This window comes from Merops nubicus, unplaced genomic scaffold (genome assembly GCF_000691845.1).
Source record: "Merops nubicus isolate BGI_N331 unplaced genomic scaffold, ASM69184v1 scaffold27531, whole genome shotgun sequence".
Classification (NCBI taxonomy): Eukaryota; Metazoa; Chordata; class Aves; order Coraciiformes; family Meropidae; genus Merops; species Merops nubicus.
Window position 1 is genome coordinate 19191 of NW_008590665.1, and position 16555 is coordinate 35745.

At 40.5% G+C, this 16555-nt stretch overlaps 1 protein-coding gene across 1 annotated transcript in view; it reads left to right on the forward strand.

Annotated features, from left to right (window-relative positions):
• Nucleotides 1–16555, forward strand: part of RANBP9 (RAN binding protein 9) — a 36672-nt gene that overhangs the window by 19034 nt on the left and 1083 nt on the right. Inside the window, exons 5-13 of the mRNA XM_008950040.1 lie at nucleotides 1659–1826; nucleotides 4893–4915; nucleotides 6808–6992; nucleotides 7445–7557; nucleotides 8856–8964; nucleotides 10352–10542; nucleotides 12068–12215; nucleotides 13899–14020; nucleotides 15802–15950. Coding sequence (XP_008948288.1) covers nucleotides 1659–1826; nucleotides 4893–4915; nucleotides 6808–6992; nucleotides 7445–7557; nucleotides 8856–8964; nucleotides 10352–10542; nucleotides 12068–12215; nucleotides 13899–14020; nucleotides 15802–15950 — 1208 coding nt within the window. The remainder of the gene's footprint in view (nucleotides 1–1658; nucleotides 1827–4892; nucleotides 4916–6807; nucleotides 6993–7444; nucleotides 7558–8855; nucleotides 8965–10351; nucleotides 10543–12067; nucleotides 12216–13898; nucleotides 14021–15801; nucleotides 15951–16555) is intronic.

Genomic DNA, 16555 nt, shown 5'->3' on the forward strand with positions numbered 1-16555 from the left:
CTACATGTTTTATCTGTCACTTGAATTATGTAAAGCTTGCAGCTAACAAGTCTAGCTTTTACTGTGTATTTGCTTTGTACTACTTCCCTCAACTTCGTGTTATTTATAATGTTATACAGATACCTATTAGCAAACAAAGACATCCTAAAGTTTTTCACCACCTTTCCTGATAAAAACAAAGCTGAAGATTTCCTTGCTTTGTAAACCTTGTTGTCAGACATGGAGTGAGCACTCCTGCTGTCACTTTCCATACTGTTACTCTCCAACCTCAATAGTAGGTAGGTGACATCTACCTAGGAAGATGTTGGTTCCATCCTCAATAGGATGAGCTTTCTTTTTTTTCTGAGTATCTGTACTCTCTATTTTTTTTTATTTTTATTTGTACTTCCTCACCCAAATGTTCTGGTAGAAATCCTTTTGGTGACAGCAAGTCCCAGTTACACTGTGAGCCCAGCTAAGGGTGATGAATTATTAGTGGGTGGCATCAAGTTTGAGTATGATTTGGGATGCATTGCAAATAATTATCAAAGATCTTACTAATCAATGTAACTGCAGTAATTTGGGGTATTTAATTTACTGATAGATGCTGAACGTGGTGCCAGCTGAAGCTACTGATGATACAGATTAAGGGTCTAAGTATGAAAAATACTTTCAAACCTTTTAGGCAGCAGCTTGACAGAAGAATAAAACCACAACGTTTTATCTTGAAAAATAATTTTAGTTGTCAGTATAACTTCTTAATAGTCAGAATGTGCATATATATATGGAATTTTGAAATTTGTGTTAGAGATTATGCTTTATATTGTTCTGGATAGACATTTAACAGATTTGTTAGGAAGATTTGTGGTGCCTAGATGTTTCCTCCTTTACTAAGTGTTTTTGTTTAGTACTGTTTTGGACAGGTATTTTTAAATGAACTCAGCCTAAAATGGCTTGCTGTGGATTTCACTGAGTAGCGTAGCAATAAGGAGCTTTTTAACGCTTCTGCAGCTTCTTCACCTGCAAAACTAGCACCATATTTGCATACATAATGTTTTGCCTGCTGGCTGTGACTTTCACCTCTATTGATAATTTTTTTTCCCCCCTTCTTTTTATTTTCATGGAAAGCAAAGCTAGTCTGGAGATTTTGTTGTTCTGCAGAGGCTGCTTGCTGCTGAATAGTCACTGGGTATCAGTGACTAATCAGGAGTAGAAATGTGTTTCCCCAGAGATGCCTGTTTGGGTTTCAGCCAGGAAGAATTCGATTATGACATATGGTAGCAGTAGTTTTGCAAGACGAAGGGGAGAACAGGACTCTTCACTGCTTTATTGCGACGTGTCAGATCCACCTATAGCGCTTCAAATTCCAACATCGTAGCTGAGGATACTTCTGGTGTTGATAGTTTTGTGTGTTCCCTTAAAGAGAAAAATGTGTTACTGGAATTTGCATTACCTGTTGCCTACTACCAGAGGAATTAACCCATTCAGCCATTTTGATAAAAGAAGTTGTCATTTTAAAAAAATGAAACAGATTTGTTAGACAAGAAAGCTTAAGAAGCAGAACGCTGGTCACAGTAATTAACTACATTAACCTGGTTAGAGTATAAAAACTTTGCATAGCCTTTCTATTATTTCATAATAAATGAAATTAATAACTTGCAAATGCTTTTGTTCCCTAGGTTGGGATAAACATTCATATGGTTACCATGGAGATGATGGACATTCATTCTGTTCCTCTGGAACTGGACAACCCTACGGCCCTACGTTTACTACGGGTGATGTCATCGGTTGTTGTGTCAACCTTATCAATAATACCTGCTTCTACACAAAGAATGGACACAGCTTGGGTATGGAGAAACGTTATCTTTACTGATAACATTATGTCTGTACGTTTCTTGCAAGTCTGAAACTCTCTCTGTGTCAGGAATGAAGCGCTGCTTGAGTACTTTTGATAGTCTCATCTATGAATTAATGGATTTGGAAGAGTAATTTCATGTGTGCTACATACATTAACATTCCATGTGAGTCTGGAAGGATTTGTTGTAGCACCTCATTCCACATGACCTGTGTTTATGAGCTCTACTACTAAACCCACAACTAATACTTGGTGTTTATAAGGTAATAGGTAATAAGTAAAATGGAGATTGGATATACCTTAAATTCATTGCTGCTGTGTGGGACATGGGGCCTTCACTAAAACTTTGCATTGGGTAGGTGTTATTTCAAGCATGTGTTGGAGAACAGTCTCCTTTGGATTCCCTGTGTGGAGTCATGTAGTTGGGACCAAGCCATGAATTATACAAGTTGTGCTAAAATTAAGTCTATTCAATTCTTGTGGTAAATTTTAGTCACTGCAAGACAATTTTTGAGTTTGAAGATGTCAGTATTGGGTAGAGTTAAAATTTTTGATGCAATATGTATAATAATTCAGTTAATGCAATTTAATGAGCAAAGATACAGTGTGTGAAGAAATAAGAAAAAAAATCTACTGGTGTTAAGGAGAGAGCAAAGGCTTGGGAAGAGATCTTGGAATTGTGCTGAAGGGGGTAGGAACTTTAAAGTGATAAAGCTCAGAAAGAAGAAATAAGATTTTTGTCATCGTTAGGAGTGTAATAAGGAAAAGAGATGTTAGCTTAAAATTAATTCAGAGATGGGGACTCTGGAAGTCCACTGTTCTATTTCATCACATGGCCAAACATGGGGAAAGTTTGGAAGGTAGTAAGTAGAAGGACATGGTTTAAATTCTTCTCATCTCTCAGAACAAGACTGCCTGTCTGTTTGCTCAGGCCCTGAGCAAACATTTAATTTTGGAGTTTTCCTGCCCCTACTCAAGGCAGGGTTTAGGTGCTTCCAGAAGTCAAATCCAAGTAATTGCTTCTGTGATTCTAGTCTGTCATGAGTTAATGTTTCTTATAAATTGGGTGAGTCTTTATACCTGGACACCTGTGGCAGACACTTGAACCATGCACTATGTACTTGTTTCTTTTGGCCCTGTTTCAGGGTATGTGTCAACATGCAAGACAATGGGTTCATGTTGTATTTACTCTAATATTTAACTGGGTTAAAGCTGAGAAGGTTAGTCTTGCCTTACTCCCTTTTTGGGACTAGTAACAGTGTGCCTGCAGGTAAGTTGGATCATCTTGTTAATAACCTAAAGAGACACTGGTTTTCTGACTACCCTTATGGGCACACACATGTAAGAGCTAATAAGAAGGAAGGGAGCAAGACTGACTTTTCAATGGAAGTCTTAAAGCAAACTGATTAGGCCAACAGTGAAAATTCTGGAAGTGATTAAAATCTGAGGAGAGCAGAATGGCACAGGTGAGGAGAGGGTAATAAAGGGTCATCTGTCATAGGCAGAGTCTGATAAACACTTCATGGATCTCAGAAGGAAACCTGGTGGCTGTGCTGCTCTCATGGGCTTTGCTAGCTTGAATTTCTCCCAGAGGAAAACTGATTGTGTGTTTAGGGGAAGAAGAAATGGGACATTTTGTCTGTCTTGCTGAGCAGTCCCTGCTGCTGCTTGACCAGAATTCCTGTATGGTGGTGACTTGGAGGATATCTGTGTTTCTTCTCTAGGCCACAGGTGCAGTCTAGAGTATTGAAAATCTCTGGCTAAGCCTGGGTTTTGATGCTATGAAAAAGGGCTAATCAATTATTTATGCAAGTGTGAAATCCTGGGTTAAAAGACAGAAGCAAACCACTACCCCACCCCAAAAAAAAAACCAAACCAAAACAGAGAAATAAAAACCAACCAAACCTGAAAACACCAGTACCTACATTTCAGTAATCATTTGTCATTTATCTGGCTTGCCTACTTGATATGGTTACTTTAGAAAAGGGCAAGTTGGATATCAAAATGTGCCAGGGAAAGTGGTGGTAGCTTAGGGAAAAAGGCTATGAACAGGTAATAAATAAAATTATAGCTTTGAGATGCAATGGGGAGAAATGGATTCACTCTATTTGTATCAAAGATGGGAGCAGGGAGTCCAGGTGCTCTTGAGATTTGAGATCTTAATGAACACTGGAGATGGAAGCAGGAGTGGAATTCAGAACAAAAGATCAAATAGAACAAAAGATCAAAAGCTTTGTTTTAATCTTAAATTTGGAAAGGCAGCAATACAAACTAAGTTTGAAGGCTAACTGGATTAGTATCATTATGCACTTGTTAAAAAATAAATCTGAATAAATACTTGCAATAATAAAGGGAATTATGAAGTGCCGTTATCATGTGGCTGGCAGGAGGAGATTACCTGATACTTATTTTTTGGCTGAAAGCTTCCCCCACTCCTGGCTGTGTGAAGTTCCTGAAGTCTATAGGGGTCAGATTTTTATCTGGTTCTGAGGCAGAAAAGTCACTCCTTGGTCTTAAGAGTAGATGGAGGCTTGTAATTATGTAATAAGGTATTAAGCTATTCTGTTTGAAAACCAAAACACCCTGGCATGGATTAGGGTGACACTCTCCAAAGCAGTCAGGTAAACATGACAGGCACATGCTGCTCCTGTAAAGATGATGTGTGCCTGTGAAGAAGAGTAACAGCCAACATGAAATGACACAGCTAAACCTTGGTGCTGCAGCAGTGAGGTGTGCAAATGGAAAAATGCCTTCAGATATTTGTTTTTCTCTTAATTTATAGTTTATAATCTGCAGATCTGTGTGATGTTTGCTAAATCTTATGCCCTATTTTGAAAAATTGAGGACAAATTGAGTACTTTTGAATGACAGCTACTTTCTGCCAAATATTGCCCTTTTTTACTCAAGCCCATCTGTTGTGCCTAAGCATCATGGATGTCACCATACCTATTTCTGAGGTGTTTTGGGTGAGCTTTCTGAACGTAGAATGATATACTTAAGAAAATGAGGCTAGAATCCAGCCACATGGAAATTAATCTTAATTTTCTCTTCATTACAGGCATCGCTTTCACAGATTTACCGGTAAGATAAGTGCGTTTTCAAGCAGCTTTCCTTTCTATTATAAACAGATCTTTCAGATGTAACTTGCATTTACCTTACCCTTCTTGGAAATACAATGGTAATCTTGTTAACCAGTTTAGTATTGGATATTTCTCATCGTTTCAGTGACGATTTCTTAATTGCAGGAAAAAGTTCCTTGTTTTTACGGCGATCCTCACAAGCTTTTTCCTTTTCAGGTTTTTAACAGTTCTAATGAAAGTTTAGCAGAAAATAATGCATACAAGTAGTTGTTACATATTTTGCTTGAGACATGCTCACTGGAACTCGTGCTTGATGCCTGACTTTCAAAACCTTTCTCTATAACGTTCACTCTGTAACACCAAACATCTCAAAGTAATTATTTTTTTAAAGGAAGCTGCAGGTATCCAATGTCTTCTAGCTTTTCATTCAGTTAAATTGTACTTGCCTTGAAGTCATTATAATTGTGTTCCCTTTGCAGCTGGTACAGGCATGAGACTGAACTTTTTATTTTTTCTTATACACTTCATTTCTGATTTGGTCTGGTTAGGGTGCAGCGTGGGATGCCCTTCCATCTGGCCAGCTGCTCCTTGTGCTGTGGCCTTAGGGGGCAAGGGCAGATAGCAAGGCAAGTGACATCAGTAACCCAGAGCACCTCTCGCCCTGCCACAGGGTTGGGTGCTTTGTGTAGGAAGCCACTGCCACCCTCCTGCATGTGTGGGCTCCCAGCACAGGAAGATTGACACTCCAGTCTGAAGTTTGAAGCTCCTCATTACAAATGATTGGTTTAGTTTCATTTTGAGATTTGAGACTTGGGCTTTGTTGATCAGGCTGGACTAGGTAACTCTATGAGCAAGGTTTATTTAAAAAATAAATTAAAAAAAGGAAGAGGGAGTTGTGGTGCAGAGAAAGGGGGCAAGATCAGCTTGGGTATGGGTTTTAACAACCAGAGTATTTTTTAACTTTACTGGGCTTCAGTGTTCCAGTTGCCCTGCATATGGATAACTTCTTACTAGTAGCTTTATTTCCATTAGAATTCAGTTCTGTAGGTAGCATACCATTATACACCATTGACTGTGGTGTAAATATGGTATAAATATATTTATAAATAATAATAAAAATAAACAGCAGCAGACCTCTACCCACCCACCCAGAACCCCAGCTTGATTCCATTGCTGTTGCTTTTAAGAAAGTTACTTCAATCTCAACAGGCAGACTTTACTTTTCTCACCTTTGGCATATTTCAAATTTGCATGGAGACCTCATCTCTAAGCAGAAAATAGAACTGAGACAACAATAAGTGCTTTGAAGTCTTTTTCTAGATACAAATCCAGGAATTCACAAGAACTTCAGTGCACAGTTACAGTTCCTTTTAGGCACTACACTTGGATTTTGAGGCTAATGAGTTCTCTGTCCTGTCAGTTCTTAGCACTAAAACTCAGTGATGTTTTAAGTATCTTACCCCAAAAGGTAAATGTCCCTTTCTGTGAGTTTAATTTTTGTTCTTTTTAAAAGAAACTTTAATCCTGGTCTTTAAAAATAATTTTAAAATTGGTATTTAATACTTTGTAAAATTAAACCCAAAAGTTATCAAGTTTAGCACAGCTTAACAAGTGCATTTTCTGACTATAAAGAGGACAATCAGTAAGGCTTTCTGATTTCAAAATGAAAAAATTATGACCACTGGGAGTAAAATTAATCAGTCATTGTGTTGCTGGATTGGTAGAAGTTGCTTTAAGTGCTGAACAGAAGTTCCAGAGGTGTTTGTTGCTTCACACTACTGGTAGCACTGGGGATACTAGAAAAAAGTTTTTTTTAAAAAAAAAAAAAAAAAAAAAAAGGAACTGGGGAATTAAGAATAAGAGGAAAAAAACTAACTAAAAAATTTCTTGCAGCCAAACTTGTACCCTACAGTAGGGCTCCAAACACCAGGAGAGGTTGTGGATGCTAATTTTGGGCAACACCCATTTGTGTTTGATATTGAAGACTACATGCGAGAGTGGAGAACCAAAATTCAAGCACAGATTGACAGATTTCCCATAGGAGATCGGGAAGGAGAGTGGCAAACAATGATCCAGAAGTAAGACTTTGAATATTGTTCATTTAAAGGTTAAGCTGTGGCTCATTAGTGTCTCACTTAGAAAAAATGGTTGTGGCTTTACATTTTTTATTTCTTCAGTGAAAACAAAGAATTAGTGTGCAGAAATTTCACTTCAGTGCATGTAATGAGAAAAAAAAACTATCAGGTAATATTTTAATTGAGCCTACCTCTGAGTGATGAAAAATTTTTATTAAAATTGATACTAATGAAATCATACATTGATTTTAAAATTATTTTTCTGTACAGTGTTTCAAAGAAGATACTGGCTCTTAACTGAATTACTTTTGTCTGACTTGTACAGAAATTTGAGTTTCAAGTAGAAGTCTTCAACTGAGTCACTTTTTTCAGGAAACGGTTTTTATGGTCGAAGTTCTTGGTTTCTTACCTGATTTTAATGAGTGTTTCTGGGTTTTGTTTTTGTTTATTTTTAGAATGGTATCATCTTACTTAGTTCACCATGGATACTGTGCAACAGCAGAGGCATTCGCCAGATCCACAGACCAGACTGTGTTAGAAGAATTAGCTTCCATTAAAAATAGACAAAGTAAGGCTGGAAAGCACGTTACATCCTTCTTTTTACCTGCTATCTTAAACAAACATGCCATAAAACTTTCTCTTGAGCATCATTGTAGCATTTCCTTCCAGCACTACTCCATAGTAAGTTCTTTGCTGTCATACAAAGCTGACAGCTGGTTAAGATGAACCTCCAGACTAACGTGCTGGAACTTATTTGATGTAGCAGAATGTGGTGAATTACCTGTTGTCTTTCTCTTGAGTGGAAAATTATGACCTGTCTTAAGCAAATGTGTGTAATGTCTCTAAACGGGTGTTTGTGAGAATTAATGGTTGGTCACAAACAGAAATAGAAAACATGGTCGTGAAGATGTTTAGACTTCTAACTGGAAAGGAGTGCAGTGCAGAGAATGCTTTATAAGTTACATGAAATTTGAGTTTTCCTGCTCATAGACGTGAGGGGGAAGAGGACAAGGAGAACTAACAGCAGTTCAGCTGTAACCTGCTGTGGCAGTGCTGCTTGGCACCTGACTGTGCAGCACCTAAGTCCCTGCTGGGTAGCACAAGCATTTGTGTGACTGCGGGACACTCCACGTGGGGAAACTGCTCTGGTTGAAAAATGACCCATGTGTTGGGCTGCTTTTCATTGGGAACAATTTCTCTGTCAGTGGATAGAGCTGTGAGGCTGTTTGCAGCTTGTGCCAGGTTACAGCAACGGGAGCACCAACTCAAGCAGGGGCTGCTGCAGAAAGGTTTAGTCGAGTATAACCTGACCAGCACTATGAATTGTAGGTGAGAGTCTAAATTTTGGGTTTTGTTTAAAATTGAACCTGCGGGAGTGGGATGCAATTTGGATGTTCCTGGGTGACAATAGTTTGGTATGTGTTTATTTATAAAGGTGTGAAAATGAGAAATAAATGGCAGAAGAGTGTCTGCAATCTTAATCTAGCTCTGCATGTGCAATGTGAGTACAAAGGGCTTGTATGCTGGCCATAAATAAAATCCTGAGTACTCATTTAGATACATGTAGGTGGAGTGCTGCAGTTCCAAAATTTTCCTTTTGAACATTTTAAGGAAGCATGATCTTTCTTTACACTATCTTTTTTCTAAGAGGAAAAAAACCTTGTTGATGGTTGCAGTGTCTTTGAATCGTGAATTTACATGTATTAATCCATAAGCTGTCCATTTAACTGATGTTGGTTTTAGTGAACAGAAATTCAGAAACTGGTTTTGGCAGGATGAATGGAGAACCCATTGAAACAACATAACAGCTGTATCCAAGTTTACTAGAAAAAAATCCTAATCTCTTATTTGTTTTTTGGTGAACAGGAATTCAGAAATTGGTTTTAGCAGGAAGAATGGGAGAAGCCATTGAAACAACACAACAGTTGTATCCAAGTTTACTAGAAAGAAATCCTAATCTCTTATTTGCATTAAAGTGAGTCTTCAAATTATACAGATGTGTGTTTATAGATGGCACAGTACCTTCTGAGACAAGAGAGTTACTCATTTAAAGCTTTCACAGAAATTTAAACAAAGTTAAGCAGCGTTTTTTAGAAAATGTGTATAGTTCACTTTTTTATGCTATATTATTTGCTACATGTTTAACTAGGCTTTGTCATCAAGGTCCTGTTTTGCAGCATAATTCACACCCCACTGTAGACTTGTTCAATAGAACTGGGTTCTTTTTGTAATTTTTAAAATGTTTTTTGATCAGTTTGGGTGTCAAGTAAAACTTAAACTATAAAGTGAGATAGTATCTTTCTCAAGAAGGTTGAGTGTCCTGCTGGTATAAGTTGGTCTGCTCCTACCATTGGGTGACTGACTTTAAAGAGCAGCCTAAGTGAGCTGCATGTCACTTTGCTAGAAGCCTCTGGCTAATGCTGTAGAAATTCCATAATCCCAGAGAGTTCTCTTGGCTTTCCAGGCACACAATAGTCACCTTCATGCTGGCATTTTTACTTGCCAGCTGCGCTGATACTCCAGAATTTTGTATCCCGTTGTAGTGTTTGAATGCAGAAAAAATCTGTTCTCTCCTATCAGAACAACAAAGCACTTTAGTTTTTATGTTCAGTTAAGTAACTTGGAATGTGTTTGAATTCTGTCACGCTCAAGTGCTGAACAGAGTTCATGTGATAGTGCTGGAACTCAAAGTGCAGACGCTGTGATGAAAGACTTCACTGGATAACATCAGCTGTATGTTATCTTTTTCTCAATCTGGCTGAATTTTGCCTGTTCTATTGAGGCTGTCCAAGCCTAAAACATAAAGCTTCTGAGCTTCCTTAAAGTCCATAGTAAAACCTCCTTATCTAAAGTAAAACTGACAAAGAGCAACAGCCTCTAAAGGGAAGGTTTGTATATGAGCTTGCTTCTCAAACTGTTTCCTAGTGCAAATGTTTAATGTTTGGAGTTATTATTCCATGCTTACTGTTCCAGACAGAAAAAAGATGTTCTTGTTTACTTAGAGAAATGACAGACACGACAACATAGCCACATACACTTCTCAGGAAACAACCTTGCCCCTGCCAGTAAAACAGAACAGTTAAACCAGGAAAATACTGTTTAGTTCTCTAAACTTTGAGGACTTACTGACAAAGTCTGTCCCTAAGAGATAATATTCCTGTTCTCCTCCCTCACAAATTTTGTGATTGTGTATTTTTGGCTGAATACTCCAGGCCTTATTGGTGATGGGTTTACTGACATCCAGCATTTTGTTGAGTCAGACTTTTTGTATGTTTAACACTAAAATGAAATCGTTGCTGTGGTTGGTAGATGGCAATACATAAACAGCTTTATGAGCTTAACTGGTTTTGCCTTTTGTTTAGGGTGCGCCAGTTCATAGAGATGGTGAATGGTACAGACAGCGAGGTGCGGTGCCTGGGAGGCCACAGCCCCAAATCTCAAGATAGCTACCCTGTTAGCCCACGGTCATTCAGTAGTCCTAGCATGAGTCCCAGCCATGGAATGAATATTCACAACCTGGCAACAGGCAAAGGGAGCAGCACGCATTTTTCTGGTAAGTCCTTGTGGAGGTTACACCACAGGTTTGGATGTGCCACACCATGTAGGCTTTTGCAGTTGTCAGGAGAACTTACAGATATTCACAGGCTGACAGTCTGTTTTACTTAAGAGTAGATACTGCATGCTTTGTATAAGAGTATAGTTTTAATTATTAAATACATGATTCTCACTCACTGGGCAAGTGGAAAGTGTATAAATAGAATAAAACCTTTTTTACCTGTGTTCTTGGTTTTACTCAGGGTTTACAAAGTCAGTTGCCACAGATTTCTAAGAAACACTCACTTCCAGGAAGTGGAAGGTTCTTTCACAAATTTATGCTGCCTTTTCAGGGGTAGTTTATGGCTTGGCCAAGGTGGTTTGAATGCATTAAGTGGTGTGTAACATCCATTTCCTGTGGTATGGATGGAATAGCAGGAACAGCTGCTGTTGTGAAGGAAATCCCAGAAGGAGGTGGTGGGGTAAGGTAAAGGACTTTGTGCTGGCAGCCACATCTCGGTGTGCTCAGCTGGAGCAGCTCTGGGAGTGTCTGGGTGGTGGCAGAGGGTCAGTGGGAGTGAGCAGGGAGCCAGTGGAGCAAGGCCACCAGAAGACCTGCTGCCCTTGGAAGGGCGGCAGCTTGGCTGTTCTTCTGTGCCAGGACTCTGCTGCCACGTGTGGGAGTGGAGCTCTGCTCAGATATGCTGTTTGTCTCTCGGGGGGTTCTTGGGGTGTATTGGAGAAAGTATCTCTGACTGTCTGATTCTGGAAGCAGAGACACCACTTCATAAGCAAGTTGATGAATGTATTCTTAGAATTGAGGTTTGGGATTTCCTGAACGGCAGCAACTATTTTGTTTATAATGAGCCCTTCCTGTGACCTGTTTCTATATTAGAAGATGCTGGGGAGCTCCTGCTTCTGGGCTTGATGGAACTGGCAATTACGTTTGCTGCAACTGGTATTTTCTTGATTATATTCTAGAAGGGTCAGAAGAGATTTTAGCCAGACGTCGTAATTTCACAGCATGGTGTAATTTTATTTAGCAAAGCACAATATTAACAAATGAAATAATTATATGGGGAAGGAGAGAGGTTGTATTGATGTGTGGCAACATGTAAAGTATTTTCAGCACTGAATTTTACTGCATATTTATCAAGGGAATGATGTGATTAGGAATTATTAAGGATGCATGTCTGCTTCCATTCACAATGATTACAGTGGCCTAGAAAAGATTTTCAGATCTTTCAGAAAAAAATCTGTCAGTTCTAAAAAATGACTCTATATTGATGCAGTTTTCTGTTCTACCAGCATGAGTACAACTGAAAAACCTCCTGTGTTAGTACTTGTTAAATAACTTTCAGCTTCTGTGCTGTAAAGCCTTAAAGGTTCAAATGTGTGGAACACAGGGGCCGAGTATTTGGGTTTGTTTGGCAAACCCAGCGTTTACTGACCAGACACAATTAAGCTGTAATTACTTCACCTCTATAAATCGGTACTTAGAAGTAAGCTTGTAGATGATTTCAATTCTTAAAACTTTCTTTCAGGGTTTGAAAGTAGTTGCAGTAATGGTGTAATATCAAATAAGGGGCATCAGTCGTACTGTCACAGTAAACACACGGCCACCAGCCTGAATGTACCAGAGCTCAACAACATAAACGTATCAAGATCTCAGCAGGTTAACAGCTACTGCAGGTCAGTAAACTCCAGATGCTTCCAATTTCTAAGGCGTGAGTTGTGCAGGGAAGAGTGTTCAGTGGGGTTTCATGTGACTTTTTTTCAAGGACTTTTTTCATGCGAGGGGCCAACGGCTTGTGATTGCTCTCCTGTGCTTTGTTTTTCACTTCTCAGGCTCAGCAGACTGTTTTCTCCTCTTTGGTTAAAGAAATGTGATGGACAGAAATAAATTACCTTGCTTACAGTAATTTCTGGTCAGATTTGAAGTCCATACAGTGAAGATTAAGTAGCTCTCTAGCACTTGGGCTTTTAATTGAAGCCCCTGATACTGATTTGAACACATTGCATGTAGTGCATGAGAAGTACCTGGAAAACTCCCCGTTTGTGGCAGTGTCTGCCAAGTAAACAGAAGGGAGCTGTGTGTGGAGTGTGGGGTCTCTTCCACTGCCCCCACGAGGGTTGTTTGCCTGCTCCAGTCACTGTCACTTGTGCCAGCATGTTCCAACAGGAGAATGAAAATGGATCTAGTAACCACAGTCAATGTGATTATTTATAACCAACACATATTAAGCTCTGGGCTGCACAGATGCAGCAGAACCTCATCTGATGTGAAATAGGACAGCATGCAGATGGGTTCCCCAAACCACCAGCTGGGGTGTTATGGTGTGGTGGTGGTAACAAAGTATTTCAGTCAGATAGTGATGGCTGGGGGGGGATAGGTAAGAGTAACAATTTCCTTTTCACTTCATTCTCTGTGTGGGCCAGCACTTGCCTCTGCCACAGCCTGGCAGTGTCCAGGCAGCTCTGAGACTTCTCACAGGAGGAAGACTGCTCCTCGGCTGCAGTTGCCCAGCCAGAGAGGCCTTTGGGTTTCCTTCCTCAGAGAAAGCTGAGTATTTTCCCTTGCTTAGAAACAAAGTGCTAAACTTGAAAATGGAATTGGGTTTTTTTTGGTCTTGAGAGAGGTTTTAGGCTGCCATTCTCTGTGACAAAACAGAGCAGGCTAGGAGGCAGCTGTCAGTGAAGCTCAGCCCAGAGCCTCGCTGGCATTTTCTGCCAGTGCTTCTGTGACCTGCTGTGAGCCAGGTGTGGTGAGGGGCTGTGTGCTCTGAATGCACCCCTGAGTACCCCTTCTGGGTCTGGCTTTACTCAGACTTTGCTTTGGGTTTTTCTTCTTTTCTCCTGCCATCCCACTGAGGGTAAATGAGAGAGCAGGGCTTTTTTGAAAGTATTATTTACCTAAATAGGATATTCCCAAAGTAGGCTGTATATTGAGTTAATTATGGTGTTTGGGGATTTTTCTTTCCTTTTTTTTTTTAAAAAAAAAGTGGAATAATACACTTTCTTAAGCTGTTTTCTCCAACTCTTGTGTTTGTACAGAGATATAAGCAAGGTAAAAACTTCTTAAGTGCTTGGTGTGTGTTTAGAAAGTATAATGCTACTTACTGAGTAACAGTGCACTGTTTAATTTTTAAGGATCTGAAAATGTTACTTTCCTGAACACTACCACTAGTTGAGAGCCATTTAAAATTTCCCTGGTGCTGACATTGCCAGTTGCTATGGTAAAAGCTGTGGTCTGGCCTGGTAATATTTTAAAAGCAGCTTTTCAGTAGCCAAGACAAGAAAGGAGTGTGCTAAAGTTGTGAAGAAGATAACCCTGAGTATGTAAATATGAGTAAATCCTTTTATTTCTCTTTTCAGCAATGATGTAGACATGGAAACAGATCACTACTCCAATGGGGTTGCTGAGACTTCATCCAATGGCTTCCTAAATGGTAGTTCTAAACATGATCACGAAATGGAAGAATGTGACACAGAAATGGGTCTGCAGTGATATTTCTTACATTTTTATTAAGTGATGGCAACAAGGTTATGTTTTTACTTGCAATGCTTCCCAACTTGAAAATTAGGAACGTTAGCTGGGATCGTAATTGTGTTTGTTTTGCTGTTGTTAGATGTAAATCTTATAACCACTGATTTAGGTGATATGACATGAGAGTGAGGGCAGGGGAAATTGGTGGCTCATAGATGCTGAAACCAGCCTTCATTTCTAAGGAATTACCTTGGGGAAGAAACGTGCTGCTGCATAGCACGGCTGGGTCAGGGGTGGCAGATTCCTTCTCCCTCTTCCCCTTGCTGTTTGTGGTTCTCGTGGCATCTGGGCGCTGAATTTCCTAAGACCAGAAATTTCAAATCACCTGTTCTGAAGGATGCAAAGTGCTAACACTATGTGCTCAAGGAAAGAGCTGCATTGGCAAACTGACATGGGTTTTTAAAAAAAAAAAAAAAAACAAACAAACAACAAAACCACCATCCTGTTTTACATAGCTACAGTCTAAAAAATAACTTTGTGTTGCTTAACCTGCTTTATACTCACTCCATCAGACCTGTTGCTGTTAGTGACAAACGAGTGCTGAAGCAGAGAGTTGGGTTACAGCCCTGGGGGGATGCTGCTGTGACAGGCCTGGGGCAGCTGCCCGGGCAGAGCTGCTGTGGGGGCTTTAGCCTGGTGGTGGTTCTGCCTCTGGAAAGGGATGTCCTAGATCCCAGTGCTGCACTAGCAGCCACCTCCAGTGCTTGGGCACCTGTGGGGGCTTCACCGCGGTGAAGGGGAAATGTGGCTCCTCAGCCTACTTTGCCTACTTCCCCCAGGCTGAGTCTGGTGGGGGTTTTGGTGTTGGTTTTGATTTTTGAAAATATTTATTCTCCTTAGTGCTGTGTATGTGACGTTAAGTAGGCAGATTTTTTTCCAGAGGTGATATGTTCACATCTAAGAAGAAAAAAAAAAAAGACAGTGACCACTTAAAAATCCTTGTTTGAAATAATGGTCAACACACATAACTGGATAGCAGTGCTAAAATCAGAAACAAAAATAGTTTTGTAATTAAAGGATACCTCAAAATTTGATTCCAATGAGGGAAAAAAGGCAAGGAAATAGAATTTTTTTTTTTTTTACCTGGTTGCTTTACTTGCAAATTTAAAAAGGTAGAACTTTCAGGGAAGCCAGGGGTCAATTTGCTAGTCATGAATAGCATTAATCTTTTAAAATCACTAAGATTGGGGAATACTGCAGGAAACAGTAAAGAAACAAACTGTATTGTTTTGCTGGATTACAGAGAAGCTTGAAATGTCCAAATTCTTAAGCTAATATATTCTACAAGGGGAATGAAGAGTGTAAATGATTATCTTGTAGCAACATCTATTGTGGCTGCTGAGGAGGTTCATGGGTCCTTGCCCTCTGTTAGCAGTCCTGGATTTGGGGTTTCTTTAGAAGTGCAATGCCAGAGAATTAAAAAGGTAGAACTGTGCAAACTTCTATTGACGCTATTATTGATTTTTAGACTTGCACAGAATTTTAGGGTAAAATTTGGTGTTTAGCCTGGTTAAAGTCAGTGCTGGGGAAGTAAGCGGGGTGTGCAGGCAGCCTGTGCTGTGGGTTAAGGGGATCCTGAGGGAGCTGCTGGGTGTGGGGTGTCACAGCAGCTCTCTGGCCCCGCTGCTTTCCCTCAGAAGGCCGGTGCGGCCAGCGCGTGGGTCAGCTCTGGAGCCGTGGGTTGTCCCCCCAGCTGGGTGGGTGGTGGTGATGACGATGTCCTCTTTGCAGAAGTAGACTCGAGTCAGTTACGGCGTCAGCTCTGTGGCGGCAGCCAGGCAATCGAGAGGATGATCCACTTGGGGAGAGAACTGCAAGCCATGAGCGAGCAGCTGAGAAGAGAGTGTGGCAAAAACACGGCGAATAAGAAAATGCTCAAGGTACATTTGGTCTCGGAGCTGTGGTGCTGTGACCATGCTGCCCACAGGACGGGGCATTGCAGCACTGCTCCACTCGACCCTGGGGAGCTCTCACTTTTGGTCTGAGAGCAGTGTTGTGTTTGGCTGTGGTGCCGCAGTGGCTCCTGCCTTGTCTGCGTGGCACTCAGGGGCAAGAGAACTTCATACTGTCATGTGCCTAAAGCCAGAGGTGAACTTGGCACTTCCCCCTGTCTCGTTTCTGACCACGTAGCTTGGCCTCTGATGATTAGAGCTGAAAATGACACTTTGCCTCAATGAACTGCAAGGACAAGGGTTGATACGGATGTCTAAAATGTGCTCTCCCTAGGCCTCGGTGTGTTTGAGACCACTGTGAAAAAGAATTCCCATGCCAAAGACTGCAGTTTTCAGTCTTTCTCTTTCCGCATCACTTGCTAAAATACTCTTCCCTTTGGGGAGAAACACTGCGTGCTCAAATGGAACAAGTCTTGTTGCCATTTTCTTACATCCTTTTGTATTGATGCGGGGCAGCAGCCATCACCTGTGTGATCCTGACTCACCAGGTGGAGGACGTGGTCCCCAGGGTCACACCCTGAGCTGTGACAAAC